We start from the raw sequence: 18,095 nt of genomic DNA on the forward strand, positions 1-18,095 counted from the left end.
AGTTTCAAAACCTTCCTCTCTAGTTGATGTAAATGCTAGTGTTGTAGCTTTTGATTGAAGATTAAAACTTTGAAACAGTACTCTGTATAAATCCAAACGTCTGTTCTTACAGGTGCGTCAGCAATTTCCTGCTCCCCTTGGTTGGTCAGGCACTGAAGCTCCTACACAGGTCACTGTCGAAACTCATCCTGTTCAAGAAACAACCTTTCATGTAGCCCCTCAACAGAATGCATTGCATCATCACCATGGAAACAGTTCCCATCACCACCACCACCACCATCACCACCACCACCACCATGGACAACAAGCCTTGGGTAACCGGACCAGGCCAAGGGTCTACAATTCTCCAACGAATAGCTCCTCTACCCAGGATTCTATGGAGGTTGGCCATAGTCACCACTCCATGACATCTCTGTCTTCCTCAACTACTTCTTCCTCTACATCTTCCTCCTCTACTGGTAATCAAGGCAATCAGGCCTACCAGAATCGCCCAGTGGCTGCTAACACCTTGGACTTTGGACAGAACGGAGCTATGGACGTTAATTTAACCGTCTACTCCAATCCCCGCCAAGAGACTGGCATAGCTGGACATCAAACATACCAATTTTCTGCTAATACAGGTCCTGCACATTACATGACTGAAGGACCTCTGACAATGAGGCAAGGGGCTGATAGAGAAGAGTCCCCCATGACAGGAGTTTGTGTGCAACAGAGTCCTGTAGCTAGCTCGTGACTAAATTGAAACTTGAGTTTGTTTCTTGTGTGTTTTTATAGAAGTGGTGTTTTTTTCCAAAAAAACAAAAAAAAAAACAAAGTGCAAAGCTGCTTGAATCAGAAGGAGATTAACACACTGAACCGCTACAAGAGGGCAAAGCTGACTTTTTTTTTTAACTTGAAAAGATTGCAAAGGGACGATGAAGTTTTTAAAAGAGCCATGTCCAAACCCATCTTCATGGATAGCTCAGAGGTGTCCTCTTTTTGCCTCCCCCATTTTAACTTGCCACATCCCAGTCGTAGTGGGTTTTTTTGTCTTTCTATTCCACAAAAGTTAATGTTCAGATGTTGGTCTTGGTCATTTGCCAACTAATTTTAAAATAAAAAGGCACTGCACCTAATTTGCATAAAGGGCCCCATGAGGGTGTTTTTTCCCCCCTTTTTTTGGGTTTTTGTTTTGTTTTGGGTGGGGGTGGGGAATTTGGGTTTTTAAGTCCTTTAAACACATTTGGGCACGGATATGCAGTACTGTCAGGAAGAGGGACCTCCAGCTCACACAAACATCACCTTCAGCTGTATGGAAGGGACGGTGGTATTGGAGTGTGTAAGGCACAGTAAGCATGCTAAGTGGCGGGGATCAGAACTCTCCTGTCTGAACCTACTGAGGAGCAAAGCAGCAATTACATGGGATCCTGTGGGTCTCCTGTTGGAGAGGCCACAGTAAGAGAGTAACGGAACGTGACTGGTCTCCCAACCAAGGTGCACTGAGAAGCAATCAACGGGTCAGTCGCGGCCAGTCCTGGGGAGGTCTGAGTGGTGGTCTTTGGGATAACCTTTGGCCTTATGGATTTGGACTCGAAATTAGAAGAGCCTACCATTTCAGATGCAATCACTTTGGACATGCTTTTGCAGACAGTCCTTAATGCTGAAAACACAGAGAATGGGTAATTCAAGAGGCCTTTCTTTTAAAATAGACTTTTGTGACCCACTAATTGTAAGGTATTGCAAGGTCACTTTGCGTGTGTCATAAAGCTGACTTATTGGTTGAAGGCCACAGAGGTAGTGGTTTGCTCTGATGGAAATAGCTACAGCTGTGTCCCTTCCTGCTTTTTACTTTTCTTTTGCTTTTTCTTGGCACGTGGTATCTCCACCATTTCTTCTGCACAAAGACGTCTTCTGTTCATCCTGAACATTTTTTAAAAAATGCAGAATTTTATGTGACTGCTTTTTTGCCTCACAATTATGCTGTGAATTTTACAAAAATTTATTTTCTTTTTTGATAATTTATTGTACCAAAGCTGTTTTTATAGCACATAGATGTCTGTAACCAATAATGTAGCAGTTCTGCACTTTGACACAAGGTGTAACTAGACCATTTTTAAATGTCAGTTGAAAATTATGGCTGTACTATTGCTTAAACAAAACTGGAACTGTTGAACCCATAGCCAATACATTTACAGCAATCTGTGTACTGAACATAATAGATTGACATCTAACTCAAGACTACAACACCTGTTACATTCTAAATGTGTTCAGGCTTCGGAAGGGAAGGGACACTGGATCCAGAAGCTGTGGAGCCAGCAGTTGATTCTTGTATTCCTGATTGACCTACACGTAAGCTTGAGAGCAAGACCTTGGTTGCACCAACAGGTCCAAATAAGAGCACGAGTGAAGCAAGGCCCCGCACGTGACCTGCAGCGAGCAGGCTGGCGTGGGCAGGTGCCTAGTTCCGAGATTACGCTGCCTTAATGTAGCACAGGCTGGCAGTTGCTAAATTTGTGTTTCCATTTTAAATTGACCACTTGTAGAGTGTTATACCTTTGAGCGGTTGAATCGGGAGAATGAAGATGAGTAATTTACCTGTCCAGGATCAAAAGAAGCCTAGAAAAGAAGCAGTAATCTACCTCTGCCGATAACCCTGTTCTAAACAACTCAGCAGAACACCACACCACTTCTTATTGGTCAATTCCATGTGGCTGACTAGGTCAACCTTTTTCTGAACAAAAGCAGGTTTTTATATGTAAACAGTGATAAAAGAAAGGCTGAAAACTATGTGAATGTGAATGGAAACGTGGAAATAATCCGTTTTTATACACCACACAAAATTTTTTTTGTTGTTAATCAGGAAATCCATATTTATTTTGTAATTAAATGTCAAGCCTGTGGATGATTTTTGAACTTGGTAGTTCATAAAGGTTTACAGTGAATAAAAGGATATCATCTTGAGTATAGCAATATCAAAAGGAACTCAGTAGTTACTGCTGTTTAGGAATATAAGGTAATGATACCATATGGGTCAGGTCATTTTTTTCTGTGCTGGTTGCCACATCTTAAAAAGCACCAAAAAACGAAAGCAGTTTTTAAACCGCTACTTACATAAAGGAAGTCATACAACCCAATGCTTCTGCACACTGTGTTACGTTACAGTCCAGTTTTGTGTGCTTTCCTACACGGTTTGGTTACAGGACTTCTGTGCATTGTAAACATAAACAGCATGGAAAAGGTTAAATACCTGTGTGCAGATTGTAAGATCTGGTCCGGACTTGCTGTGTATATTGTAACGTTAAATGAAAAGAATCCCCTTTGTATTATAGTCATGCGGTCTTATGTATGATAAACAGTTGAATAATTTGTCCTCAGACTCTTTACTATACTTTTTTAAAATTAATTTCAGAACAATGTGAACATAGTAAAATCTTCCTATGCAGCTCACCTGGTCCAGGTAATGGTCTGGTCGGTATATGAGTATAAGTTCAGTCACATGTGCCAAAAGGAGAAGAGGTACATCGGCCTAGGCTTCAAAAATCTCAGAAAGATTGGAGGTTTAACGGATTGTTTTTATTTTTAAAGCCGGTTTTTTATATGAACGGTGATGTTGCTCACGGTGTCTCTCGGATGCAGTGCTGATAGTCTCGTGTTTAGGATGGATGTGAGCGCGAGGTGATGTCTCTGACAGGCTGCGACCTGCTTGGAAGCAATAGGCATACAAACCCTAGCGGCCCTCCTCCCCGACCCCCGTCTGGGCACGTCATGAGCTTTCATGTACAGAGTGTTGGAATCCTGCTGCAATGAATGAATTTCTCACCCAATGTCTTCTCTTCCTATAAGTTACTCTGCATACGTATATATTAAGGTGGCTTTCAGAAGGCAAAAACTTACACAGTTGAATGTTATCCGTAAACTTGAGGTTGTCTGCATACGACTCTTACACTTAACCACATGGAAGAAGAAACTCCCTTTAGCTCTTTCTCAGGGTCTGAGCATATTGCACACGACCTGCACTCCACCAGCCTAGGCTTTTATTTAATGAATTTAGAACTATGAGTAAAAGGTCATTCAGGTTGCAGTCGTTCTGTGAGCCCACAGAACCACTGGGTTTGCCACTGTGCCCTCTTTTCTAGGACCCGTGTTGTTAAATTTATTGTCATAAGTTGTATAAGGAAATAACAGTATTCACAGGTGAGATAGCAAATGCCAGATTTCTTCTAGGCTAGTATCCCGTTTCCTTTTGGCCTGCCTTTGTTACTACTTTCAGAATACAAGTTCAGACCTCATTTTATATTAATTTTTGAAGTGGTTCATTTTAGATACAGAACTTGCTCTTAGTGACATAAATGAAAAAAGTGAAGTTTTGAGGTTAAGATTGGGTGAAACTGACTGGGGTCCTGAGACCACATTCAGATTTCTTAGAACCTGCCAGGGATGGCGGGGACTGGTCCTGGGAGACTTCACTGCCAGGAGGAGGAGAGCAGAAGTCCTCGTTTCCTAACCACAGCTCCTCTAGACGTGTTTCCAGGAGGGGGGACCTGCCTCAAGTAAGTTTTAGTACAAAGAGCAAGGAGGACCCTGAGAAGAACGCTGATCTCATTCTTGTCATCCCTCTCCATGCATAGTGGTCCCGGCAGTGCGTCCACTGGGACTCCCTGGACGTCAGCCGCTTGCCCCCTGGACTGGTCACTTTGCGTGGCGCTGAGTTGAACGCACTGCACACTTTCTGTGGAAGAGTCAGTGAGGTAAGTGGTCCGCTGGCTTGTGTGTGTGTCTTCCTCTGGCGTTACGAACAGCCAAGGTCCCACATGTCAGCTGCCCGTGGCAAGAAGTGATGATGAACCAGGGTGTTTCTGGCGTCATGGCTGTGCTGGGTAATATTCACCTGAACTCGGAGAGCACAGGTATTTGTCATTGTTAATTTTTCCCAGTTTCCTACCCTAGATTTTCTTCAAAATCAGGAAGGTACCTCTCCAGTGAAAACACTGTGATTTAAACACATAAATAACCTAACAACTGAGCATTGGGAACCCCACAGGTTACAATATACAGCTGGCTTCTCTAGCTCCTGTGTTGTTACCCCAAAACAGTGGTTTTTGATATTTTCCCATCTTGAGGGTAAGTCCACTTATTAAGTTGGAGTGGCTTGGTTGAACATCATCCTGTGCACAGAAAGGTTACTGGTTCGATGCCCACTTGGGGATCATATATGGGTTTCGGGTATCTCTCTCTCTCTCTCTCTCTCTCTCTCTCTCTCTCTCTCTCTCTCTCTCTCTCTCTCTGTATGTCCTTGATGAGGACTTACGGAAGGCATTATAGAGGGGTGGGAATTGCACGTATGGATGTCAGGGCCGGCCTGCATGCTTCCTGCCATGTGCAGCAGGACTTTGCACCATGGACTTGCTTCCTTGTACTGCCATCAGGTGCCACTGCCAGCCTCACCTGGCTGAAGGGCAGAGCGATGGAACAGGAGTCCTGTTGACTAAAAAAGGCCGGGAATGTGGCCATGCTTTTGCTGCAGGAAGAGGAAGTGGTGCAGATGGTGGGGTGGCCCGGTCCTGGTGCCAGTGGGATGCTGTCCGCAACCGTGTGTTCAGCTCCCGAAAGATCCTCGAGGGTTTTTGGGTTGTAGCACAGCACGGCTGTGCGGGTTTTAATAAAATATTTTGTCATTGGGCCACAGTTCATTTGGTTATCTTTCTAATTAAGTTTTTGGAAATTGCTACCTTTGGAATTCTGGGGGATTTTCTTGAAGGGCTTGTTCCGGGTGTTAGCTCATTAGTCACTGCCATTGCTCTGCGTTCTTCAGCTGCGACTGCAGTAAAGGTGGGAGGTTCAGGGCCAGGGAAAGTCCGGGGGCCGGGCCTGACCACCAGGCAGGAGGGGGGCTGGGCCTGAGGGCAGCTTCCCCGGCAGGAAAGGCCGAGTTGGTTCAGATAGAGCCGAGGTGGCGGACTGGGGAACGGCTCTCCTAGATACACTGCGTCCGGTGCCACAGCGGAGGACGGCTTCTCAGTCTCTGGAATGAAAATGGCTGTTTCTACGATCTTAGCATCATGCAGGGAAGTAGTGACCCTGAGGAGAGAGGCCCCTCTCACGCACATCCCGAGCGAGCTGGCCTGCTGCGAGGCCAGGACAGCTGAGGAGGGTGGGGGTGCTCACTTAAGCCCCGCTTTCGTTGCCCAGCAACTCGGAAAGCAAGACCTACGAACAGGCGGTTTTGGTGAACTCCAGGTGATCTTAAACTGTTGCATCAGCATCATCAATCAAACAGGAGTTTTCCACTCTGCTACGCAGCAGCCTCACCTGCAGATTGACAGTCGCAGGTGGGCCGGTCACACGGGTTTTTGACCGGAGTTGTGAGAGGGGCCCGGGCGCCTGTGGGGAGAAGCGCCCCATGGGATGCTGCGCCTGCGGCCGGCACAGCTCAGGAGGCCGGAGGAGCGTGTGGCTCGCCTGACAGTGTGCGCGCGTTTCTAAGTGCTCTTTGCCGTTTCTGTAGTTAAATAATTACAACTCACAACTCGCATGGCATCACACAGTGTTCTAAAACAGGCCTCCACGAAAGGCAGAAATTACCAGGTGCAAGTATATGAGACTCAGAGTTTGCTTGCTTTTTGTCATCTCTCGAAGTGTGTGGATGTGACATCCTGTCAGTAGCTCTCAGGTGTCCCGTGAATGGCACGTGTTAAGTTGATTTCCCAAATCTCAGAGGTCTTCCATGAGAATAGGGGGGGTGTCTCTGGGGCATTCGCCACTGGTGTGAGGCCCTGCCACGCAGTGCCTGCGGTTTCCAGCCCCAGAATTGGGTCCAAATCCTTCCTCTTATCCTGGGCAACTTACCCTCGTCTTTTTGTCCCAGAGGAATAACTAGTACCCACCTGGGGGTCTTCTGCAGCTCTGGCTGGGGTCCTGGCATGAGGACCTGGCACAGGCCGGAGGTGTAGGAAGTGAAGAGAGCCCGAGTCCACAGCATGGATTCTGTGCGAATCTGACCGGCATGGTGTGGGGAACTGGTGAGTACTGTGTTCCGTGAATGATTTAACGGATTGTTTCGTATTCTACTTTTATTTCTGGAGTCCAGCTGGGTGTTAACACTAGTACTGGGTTTTGCTATGTGCAGTGCCTGCGTCTGTTTTAGAACTCGGAGTTGTGTGCTTCGTAGTTCCCTTTGCTTTGATGTACTGTGTGGTATGTAAATGTTCTAAAGAGGATGGTTTTTCAGTTGCATTTTTCTCTACAACTTCACGGAGGCTGTTGGAGGGGTGATGGGAAGGGAGCCTGCCCTGACAGCACTGCCATTGGGCCTGGGCATCCTGTGGCCAGGGCCCCCACCGCCCCGCGGCCCGTCTGCTGTGTTTTGAGCCTCCAGAGGTTTGACTTAGATCAGGGAAGAAGGAGAGTACGTGGAAATCAGTGCTTGAGGTCTTAAGCAGTGATAAAGCGGGGAAGCTTTCACAACTTCAGAGGTTATACCCCACGTTTTAAAAGCTGTTAAGGGGCCAGCTGCTGGTGGGTTTTGTTTTTATTTATTTGCTTTGTTGATATGTTAGGGGACCCTGTACATCCATCAGCTTGGGGTCTCTCCATGTGACCCCCTTTCTCTCCATTCCTAAGGTGACCTCCCTTCCTTGCACGAGAGGACAGAAACCTCTTAGGACAGAAAGTCCTTTTCTTTGCGTTCACCTGTGGGTGACTGGTGTTCCTCACAGGAGCATCTGCACGCGGCGGCCTGTGGCTTTGGCTGGTAAAGATGGAAACAGCGCATCTAGTCATGCGGTGTAGTGTCCACCTAAGAGAGGAAATTCTCTGGGGAGGCAGCGCTCCCCACGCACCAAAAACACCAACTGCACAGACAGCCTTGTAGTTGTCAATAAATTGGGGGTCTTCATGTCTCTCCCCAGCCCTGGCCTCCCCCTGCCCTTTGTTCTCTGGATGTGGCTCTGGCAGGGAGGGCCTGGCCAGTGGAGTCCCAGCCGACACACCTCTGGGAGAGGCCCCCTGGGGTGGCTCATGGCTAGGACCACTCTTAGATACGGAGCGCTTACAGTCACTTAAGTCCTAGCACCTCTCACCCAGGCTCGCGCCACACCAGGACCCGGTTACCCCTTCACACACACCTAGCACCCCTCTCCATCAGCATCCCTTCTGCCGCCAGCACGGCTCTCACCCAGGCTCGCGCCACGTGCAGCATCTGCCTGTCGGGTAGTGGCAGTGACCACCTCTGTCGTCCAGAAAACTCAGGAGCGCGTCCCGCGAGGCTTCCCATGTGCCTCCGCTTACTGTGGCCTCCCCAGCTCAGGCTGCTCGGCAGATGCGAGCTCTGCCTCGTTTTCCCGGGAGCGGGGACCACTGGGCACTAGATCCAAGAAGCCACCTGGCAGCGCGCTCTACTTGTCGGATTAAAACAGTGAACTTGAAATATCCCCCCTGCTTTCTGCAGGAGACACTCCAAATCTAAGCAGTCGGTGAGAATCCTGGAAAAGGAATTTCAAAGTGAAAAGTTTTAGGGGTGGGGGTGTTGGCAGCTGACATGAGGACTAAGGCAGAAATAATGAACACCTGTCGTGTGCAAGGCACGTAGCTATGTCCTAAGGTTTCCACCAACAAGCATGAGCACAGACGGGGTGAATAACCCCAAATAAGCCAAGTGTCTCAGAGCCGGCTGTGACCAGGGGCCCTGTTCTGACCCAGGGGTTGGGGAGGGTTTCCTTGAGGAATTGAGGTTTATGCTCCTGTTTAATGGGTGAGGGGTTATCCCGGCCGCGGGGACATGCGAGAATCTAGGAGAAGGAAGCCGTGAGTTCGAAGCCTGGTGGAATGAGCAGTGGAGCGGCCTTGCCCGAGTCGCTCTGTAAGCAGACAGGGCCCGGCGCCAGTTAGGAAGATCTTGGGAACTGACTGGATGGTGGGAGGGCTGCGAGTGGAGAGGGCGGGCTTCCTTCTTGTCCCTGGAGCTTCTTGGCGGCGGCAGCGCTGTTTACTGGGGTGGGGACATTAAAGGGACAGCAGGCTGCCATGAGTCGTGCTTTTGGTTTACAACTTGGAGTGTTAAGGGCTTACAGGGCGTCTAAGGAGCTGTCATGGCATTAGAGGTAAACGAATGGATTGGAGGCGAGGACGCGGGGAATGGCAGGATTTCGGTCCTTACGGAGGCAAAGGGTGGTGAATGAGATGGCGTTTTAGATACAAGAGGATAGAGGTCATCTAGCCCCTCGCCGCTCAGTGGAGTCGGGTCCTGTGACATCAGGATCCCCTGGGAGCGAATCTCAGGCCGGGCCCGACATACTCAGAGTCTGCATTAGAACAAGGCACCCGGGTAATTCACATGGATGGTAAAGATTGGGAGTCACTGACCTACCCCTCACTTTACACTTGAGAAAACGAGTGTTTAAGCAACTTGTTCAAGATGACACGCCGACCAGGGACAGTCTCCGCTGCTTGTAGGCCTCTCTCCAGCTCTGCAGGCTGACCTTGACGTTGAGGTCACACAGCACCATCTACAGCTGATGATCGTCCCAGCTGTGCCCCTACAGGTGGTGATGGGGGAGGCAAGTGTCAATGAACTCAATTAACATGGGCAGGTGAGCGGGGTTGCTGAAGAATGACTGTTGTCCTCAGGGACCACACGTAGGGCGCCTAAAGGGCTTTGCGTGGCAGGCCCTTCCCAACCTTGGAAATGTTGAACAGGTCTATCTCTGACTTTCATAAGGAACTAAAATAGCTTCTAGGAGGCTCCGCAGGGTCAGGACGGGGTCGTGCTGTTCTGTCCTCTCCTCTGAAGCGGCTTCTCCGCCCCATCCCTTCCCCCGCGGTAATAGCTGCCCCTTCTGTCTCCCAGGGCCCGTGACTCCTATCCCAGCTCCGACTCCTCGCAGTGGTGTCCCCAAGGTGGTGTGACAGCCGGGTAACCCTTTACGGGACTGCTTCCCCCACATGGCATCCACGGACAGTCTCCCCTCTTGTCTATCCCATCTGTCCCCCCACTCCAGCACCGAGTGTCACTCCATCCAGGTGAGTGGCCACTCAGGCCTTTTCCTGTGACAGGGCCCGGGCCAGGCCTCTGCACTGAAGAGAGGGAGGCCCCGTAGGACTCTGAGCCAAGGGAAACGTTGGAAGAAGAAATGAGATTCGTTATGGTTTAGTGATTATCAGGGAAGCCCGTCCTTGTCTTCCTGAACCATTCCAGCTTGTGTCCTCTTTGCTGCTGTTACTTACGTTTCCCCATTTGAGGCTGCAGCAGGCCCTGGCACAGCCCCCAGTGGGGGCCCTCGGGCACAGGAAGCCCTGGCACAGCCCCCCTCCCGTCCCCCATTCACCGGCCTGGTCGGGGTGGTGCAGGAGGCAACCAGTTGATGTGTCTCTCTCACATCAATGTCTCTCTCTCCCTCCTTCCCTCCCTCCTCCTCCTTCCCTTCCACTCTCTTTAAAAATCAATGGGAAAAATATCCTTGAGTAAGGATTAAAAAATAGGTAAGGAACAGGTTTAACATTAGAAAGATGGGTTCAACCTCAAATGTGTAATCTTTGGTGAGGCCACATTTCAGATGCAAGGGGCACCCAGGATACTTTTCAAAAAGCAATGCCACTGAACTGCAAACAGTGATTACGGGAGGAAGCAGGAGTGGGGCTGAGGGAGGGTGGGGACTGTGAGTAGTTTCCGAGCCGTTACTTTCACTCCGCTAAACAGACAGCTGTGCTGAGAAACCTCGGCCGCGGTTCTCTGATCGCGGAAGCCAGGTTGGACATTGTGTGGGTCCTGGCCGAGGACTGTCCGCAGAGAGGGTCCCAGCGCTCCTGGCAAAGATGGCCTACCAGTGGCGGGCGGAGGGGAGCCGGACTCCCTGCAGGGGCAGGCTTTGCTGATCGCTTACACCCAGGCAACCTCATCTGCTGGTCTTAGACAGCGGCTGGGTCTGGCCTCCCTGTCCCTGCTCATCTAGTTGTAGGTTTGAGTTTACACCCACTCGCGTCCCTCAGGGTCACCCTGACGGGTGTCCGGGCGCCCCTGGAAGCAGGCAGCCCTCGGGTGGGAACCCTAGGTGCTGTGGCCGGAGCCCAGGCTGAGGGTCTGGAGTCCCCGTCGCACACTGTGCACCAGTTGAGCTCACTGCGCAGCTGCTGCCGGGTGGGACTGAGTGGCCACAGCCTGAGACACCCTGGCAGGCGCTCCCTCCCAAAGGAGGTTGGGGAGGACCAGGGCTGCCACCAAGATCAGGAGGAAGGAGTGCCCTCTGGATTGGGGCGGGGGGAGGCGGGGGAAGGGGCACCCCGGGAAACCAGGCCTGTTCCCGAGCTGTGGCGAGGATGTCTGTGTCCTCTCTCCTATGTCCTGTGTGCTCCACCGAAATTCCAGAGAGAAAAGGGACTAAGCTGGGTCCCCATGCATGCCGGCCCACCGCCTTGTTCGGCCCCATGGAGCCGGGGCTGCTGTCCCAGCACCTGGGGGGGGAGCAGTCTGCCTCTGCAGTGGAACCTGGGGGGGTGCCTGGGGGGACGCCTGGGGGGGGTGCCTGTGGGGTGTCCGTGGGGGACGCCTGTGGGGGTGCCTGTGCTGAGCTCCAGGGTGCAGGGCATTGTGATGTCCTGATCTTCTGGTTCACACACTTTGTCATTAACTTTCACAACGTCCAGGGAGACAGGGTTGTTCCCATTGCATGGAGAGGGCCCCAGACCACAGCGGGAGGGCCACGCGTGTCGCCCCCAGCGGAGCGCACGGGGATGCTGACCCGGCAAGGCCATCGGTCTCCGGGGAGCTCCCCAGTCTCGGAGTGAGAGTCTCCCAGGGTTCTCCACAGGCGGAGGCAGAGATTTACGGCTTCGCCTGATGAATGGGCCAGGCAGTTACCAGTTCTTTGCCAGCTGCGAGCATAATTTAGAGGCACCACGCAGGGGAAAGGCCCCATAACTCACACCCTTAAAGGGCTCTTAGCACAAGACATTGGGATCGTTGAAACATCCCTGCTCCTCGTGTGGAAGGACAGCGTGTCTCTGGGTATTTCGGCTACAGAACAAGGAGCCTGGATGAACACACGCGGCAGTGAACGTAAGAAAGACTCCCGGGCCCTAAACTCCTGGCCAGTGTTCCCTTTGTTGTTTCCCGCGGGCTTGCTATGGATTTACCCACGTTCTCGCACGCCTCCCCCCCGTAAATGCCACCCTGTTAGCGGGCCGTTTCTCATCGGGTGGAACTGCAGTGGTGCCGGGAAGGCGGGGTGCGGCTCCCAGAGATGGCGCTGGGGAGAGCAGTGAGGGGGGCCCGCCTGTCACGGGCCTGGGTTCCGGGCCGGCCTCGGGAACCCGTGTAAAACAGGTTTGGGGTGGGCCGCCCTCCGGGTTGGAGCGGTCTGGGAATTTCCTGGTCTTCACCGCCACCCCACCATTGCCCCCCCTCCGGAGAGTGCTGCCTCTGCCACGTCCCCAGAGCATCTGACCTGCGAGTTTGAAAGCGACACTTATCATCTTCCACCTCAAGTTCTGGTTGTGTGCGAGCACTTGTTCAAGTCCGCCCGGTTGGACTCAGTGGTTGGCAAGGGGTCATTTTCGTGCTGGCGTCCTCCGCAGCCCCGCGCAGCCCCGTGCTCCTGCGCAGGAGCAAGGGGTGAATGGTGGGATGGCCGCCGTTCACTTGTCCTTGGGTCTCCCGACTTGAGTTAGGGTTTTTCTTACTAAATGTACATTCTTTCCACTTAATCTAATAAATGTTTCAAAATGTAGTTAGAAATAAGTGTCAGTTTTGCAAGACACTATGATTGTAGAAGAATCGTATTAAAATCTCTCCCTAAGGGTCTCTCCCACACCAGACTTTAAATCCAAGCAGCACTTGCGACTTTTCTGGAAGGTGCTGCTCCAGTTTTCCCCCCCATAGATTTGATCTCTGCTGCTCTCTTGTCCCTGCCCCAAACGGTCATGTGGACTGTTGCTCAGCAATAACCCCCTCACTGCAGACACCTGTGCCCACGGATGTTGTGTCGCCAGGGCGGCTGGCTTTGGCCAGTGGGATGTTAGCAGCCGGGATGCGAGCAGAGGCCGTAAAGGGCCTGTGTGGTGCTCCTTGCCTCTCTCACGACGAAAAGAACAAGGGGAAGAGACCGGAACCCAAATTGAGCCTCCATCCACCAGGCAGCCCTCCCTGCAGCACGGGGATCAGAGGCAACCTGGGGCTGTTTGTTAGGCAGCAATCGCTGACCAGTGCTTCCGATTTCCAGTCTCATCTTTGCATGTTTACTGCACAAGCCCTCACCGTGCATGTCCGCTCCCTGCTTGGGCGCCTGACCTGACTTCTGGCCGCCAGGACGCAGAGAGGCTCCCTTTCTGCTCTGGGCCCCGGTTGTGGCCCTTTGTTGAGCGAGGACAGCCTCGCCCACGGACGCAGCAGGAGATGGTGCAGCTCCCCAGCTGTGCACCTGCCTAGGAGGCGTGGCTTGTCCTCACTGGGTGTCTTCATCTGTTCACCCACCCAGCCCTGGGGAGGACAGGCTCGCGATCCAGTGAGCAGGACCCAGGCTTTCTGGGGCACGGAGAGAAGGCCGACAGCCTCTTCTCATCCTTGTATTCGGCCCTGACAGCCCCACAGGCTCTGGACTGACCATCCGGTGGGCCTCCGGGAGGGGCAGGCAGCCTGCACAGGCCTCCTCGGGCCCCCAGGCCTGGTGCTCACAAGATGGCGGCTGCCCCGGGAGCCTGGGGAGTAGTTGGGCTCTTTTGCAGGCAGGTGTCTGCTTGGCCCTCTGTCCCTGCACTCAGTTCCCGCGCTCAGGGAGCCCGAGCCGTGCCTCCCATGGCCGTGGGGCTGGCTGGAAACAGTTATTCTGAGATCAGTGCGGGCTGTGCACGCAGCAGAAGAGTGTTTTATTGCTGAAGTCGTGTGAGCCATGTTGGGGAGGGGGAAGGATGGAGAGGAGTTTAAAAATAGAAGGCTGTAATTAGCCCAGGGTGGATTTGTTCCAGAAGGCATCGATTACTACGGCAACCACACAGCCAGGTTTTCAGGACAGTCTCCCTTCTGTGGACTCTGACTCTTTAGCGAAGGTGACCTGTTACTTGTCCACATGCAAGTTCATGTTAAGGAGTTACACGATGTTACACATAAATTAACCCACAAATCCAAGCACGTGCTTTGGCATGTCAACACTCAATTTTTTTAAAATGAAAATACTGCAAAAATAGATGTACAGTATGTATGGAAAATATTACAATAATAAATTACAGTATAGGAGTAGACTCACCTACTCACAATTATACACCTACTTTTAGGTGTGGCATGGCCTTTTCCTTCAGGTTAAGACCAAGGATAATCAGGAAAGTGTTGGAGGTGTGGCTGAGTGCCAAGGGAAGAGTTAGACTTAAAGTTCTTGGCTGGAGAGCTGGACGATTCTAAGTGGACCAAAGTTTTGCTGTATTCTGTATATCGCGTCTCACCAGATACCGGGTAGCTCTGGGGAACACACGTGGGAGCTGCTGTGGGTATGGATTACTTTGGCCTGTATGTCCTGCTTACCCACAGAGACAGGCGTGCCATCAGTGGGATGTGTGCGAAGGCATCCCTGCAGAGCCCAGGGGCGCCTGGGGTGGGACCAGCACAGGGGAGAGGGGGTGGGTGTCTAGAGGCAGAGGAGGTGTGTATGTGGGTAAGAAACCATCCTTCCTGCCTCGGTTCTCAGAGGAGGCGATAGTTGTGTTGACCGGAACGTGATCAGGGATGCAGGCCAGCAGGAGGTGAGAACATGGGAGGGGGAGGGGAATGGGGACACCCACTCACTATGGTGGGCTGTCATCTGAGCATCAGAAACCTACACTTCGGACACTTGCATGTTTGTTGCTATTTGTATTTTCAATAAACTTCCCTTAGTTTTCTGCAGCGTCAGTAGTATTAAAGTTCTTCTGCCAAGAGCTGCTACTTTTGATTATACTCAGGGGAGAAGAGGAAAGAGACTTTGATCTAGGATTGGGATTTTGATGAGCATAATGGACATCAGAGTGAAGAAAAGAAAAAGCCTCCAAATGGAAGGGGCATCTTGGAGGAAAGAGTGGGAACCCTGGAGATGACTTGGGAAAAGACACTCGTCCAGCCACAGCTCCTCTTGACCTCTCTCTGCTTAGACCTTGGAGGGCTTTGCACTTGGTTTTGGAAAGGAAGCTGTTCATGTTCTTTACAGCTGTCTGCACGCTGCCCTGGGAGGTGGCATCTCACAACGCCTGCCTCCAACACTGCCTTTGGTTGTGAAACAGTAAGCAGGTTCTCAAAGCGTGCTCTGCGGGCCCGCCCGCAGCCGGAGCTCCCGGGGCCTGTAATTGCAGAATTCCAGCTCCTCTTCAGACTGCGCCCGGACCTCTGGGTCTCAGGCCCACATGCCTTGTTGACATTTAAGCACAGGAACCAGTGCTGCACAACCTCAGAAAGCGGAGCTGCCCTCTGCCGTCCCTAAACCGAGAGGATTATGTCAGCCGAGGCCACATGCCTGAATTCCTTCCACTTGAGCGGCGAGGGCATGTGCGTGCCTTTATAAGGCTAACACCCAGCCAGAAGATACCCACAGGTGGACGTGCCCTCAGTGGGACCCAAAAGACCGGCACTGTTTCTAAATATAGCAACACCAAGCCCACTGATCGCTGTCTGTGCCTGGCCGCACAGCCATGCAGGGAGTGGAGGCCCCGGGAGGGCTCTGTGAGAACAGCGTTCGGCAAGCTCCCAAACAGGTCGTGTTCTCAGGGCCCTAATATGTAAGGCTGCCATGTGCCTGTCTGTGTAAACAGTGTGGTGAACAGCTGAAGAATGCTTGTAGCAAGCACAGCTAAGCCGTAACTTTTGCAAATGGGAGCAAACATCTGGAATGGTTTCTGTGGCAGTGGGACGGCTGTTAGTATTACCGACAGATGCAAAGGAGAAGCCCCAAAACCTCAGTTGGTTCTGGTGAAGGTTGACCAGTGGTGCAAGGCAGGGAAGTTGAGGGAAGTCCATTATCATCTGTCGTTTCCTGATTCCTCCATCTGCAACGGCACACTCTGCTTTACTTTTCCTCAAAGCACTCATCACCCTCGGCAGAAATGCATGTGTTCATCACCAACCTCCCTAGTGGAACATGAGCTCCGGCGGTGGGCTCCCAGGCTGTCCTGAGCATCCTAGGATCCCGGTGTCCAAAGCGGGGCTGGCACGTGGGAAATGCTCAAAGAATGTTTGTTGGATGAATCGATGGTAGACCAGATAGCTCAGAAGAAGAGCTTTGTGCTCCTCACGCCCCCCTAAGGAGGACCTCCTCACAGGAGCAGGAAATCTCCAAGATAATGTGACTTCTGTCTGCCTTGCTCACCTACTGGGATACAACAGGCGATGCATATCTGCAGTGTGGATTGTATACTTCGACCCTCGTCCTTGGGGTGAACCCATCCATGTGGTTTCTAGTGTCCCCCATCACACTTTTCTCACTTCCCTCTCATACCTCTGACTCATCAAAAATCCTCCAGTTGTTCTAGGACAGCTCTAGCTTATCAGCTGTCCAGGAAACATAATTCCTTCTGCCATGATACCACCCACTTGGATCTTTGCTGACTCCCAGCTCCCAGTGGCCACTTCCCTACTCCCCTAACTGTGGAGCTGATGCCCATTCAGTGGAGGTTTAGTGGGCACCTGCCCTGTGCCATGGAGTGGAGGAGGAGGGAAGGCGAAGGATGGCCCATACCAAGATGTAAAAGGCCCTAAGAGTTCTGGGTGCACTGGCCCTCATGTAGTTGGAAGTGATGGCATCTTTATTGGGGGTCAGTATGGTTATTGGCTATCAGGAGAGGGTGACTTCTTTTGTCTTCAGGGATCCACATCAGGTTGCTTCTGATCAGATTGCTAAGCACAGCTACCCCCTGAGCATTTGCTGCTGGCGGTGGTGGGCCCCGAACATGGATTTAATTTCCTTTGGACCATATGCTTCATGTAGATAACGTTTCTTAAAATTTATGGAGGTGCTCTTGCTCCCTAATCTACTCTATTTCTAGAATGGTGAGGAAGGGGAGGGGGCGGTCAGATCTCTTCTTCAGATGGAAAATGACCAGCACCCCTTCTGCAATGTCCACACTCCCAACTAGGGCTTTTCTTTTATATCAGCAGGATTCTGAGCAGATGAAGATACGAGTCAAAAGCATGGTGCGACACCATGCTGGATGTGACACCTAGGCCTGGCTGGTGATCAGGGCCAATCGGGGCCTTTTGGCTACGGGCCAGGGCCTCCCTTTGTTCCGCGCCACCCCCTGGTGGTCACTGCATGTCATAGCGGGCGATTGAAATCATCTCCCAGTCAATCTCCAGAGGGGCTAATTTGCATACTAGGCTTTTATATATATGGATGGCATGAGTGACTACAAGTTGGGACAATTTTAATACCCTCTTAGGAGTTCCCTCAGAGAAATGTACCTGAGGGGCCCATTTTTCACTCCTGGCCAGCTCCGTGGCTAAGAAGTGGCCCCTTCCTGGCCTGAGCATCCTCACTGCACCCCAGCAAGACACCGGGCTCCCAGGCCAGAGGCTGCAGGGACTCTGCCCTGGGATCACTGCTGACAGCCTGCCCTCTCCTGCGGCCTGGAGGCTGGGTCTGGCGGCTGCCACCTGCGGGATAGAAGCAGCACATGGGGTGTTCTGGTTGGAGACACCACGTGGATGAGATACAAAGTCCGGCTCCGTGCCACCTGCGCAGGCGTCCTCGTCTCTAACTGGGACGACGAAGGCTGCCCTGCAGGATGGGACAAGCTGGGGTCGAGCTGGAGCCTTGGGATACACAAGCGCGAGGTGCTCGCACCCCTCTCGGCTGAGGTCGACCCCGTTTCCTGCAGGGCCGTTCTCGCGCAGGGTTTTCAGTGGGTGGAGGGGCAGAGGTGATGACGATACAAATGAGCCCCCACTGCCGCCCGTCATCCCAGCCGGGCAAGGGCCCGTCCAGCGTCTGGAGGCCTCAGGGCGGACTGGATGCGACACGATGAAACCGGGCGGCTGTCCCGCCGGGGAGGAGGCGAGCGGGCTGCGGGCTGCCGAGCCCTCGCTCCGCGGGCGCCTCCCGCGCTCCATGCTGGCGCCACCGCATTTCACAGCCTCTTTGCAGGACGCCGTCCTACGTGTCCTAGGGAAGAGG

At 52.2% G+C, this 18,095-nt stretch overlaps 1 protein-coding gene across 3 annotated transcripts in view; it reads left to right on the top strand.

The window, feature by feature from the left end:
• Nucleotides 1–3,335, top strand: part of DYRK1A (dual specificity tyrosine phosphorylation regulated kinase 1A) — a 129,385-nt gene extending 126,050 nt beyond the window's left edge. For all 3 annotated transcript variants that reach the window (XM_081086448.1, XM_081086449.1, XM_081086447.1), the window contains exon 12: nt 113–3,335. In XM_081086448.1, coding sequence (XP_080942574.1) covers nt 113–733 — 621 coding nt within the window. In that variant the 3' untranslated portion in view covers nt 734–3,335. The remainder of the gene's footprint in view (nt 1–112) is intronic.
• The last annotated feature ends 14,760 nt before the right edge of the window (nt 3,336–18,095 follow it).

Source organism: Myotis nattereri (genome assembly GCF_964212035.1).
Source record: "Myotis nattereri genome assembly, chromosome: 3".
In the NCBI taxonomy this organism is placed as follows: Eukaryota; Metazoa; Chordata; class Mammalia; order Chiroptera; family Vespertilionidae; genus Myotis; species Myotis nattereri.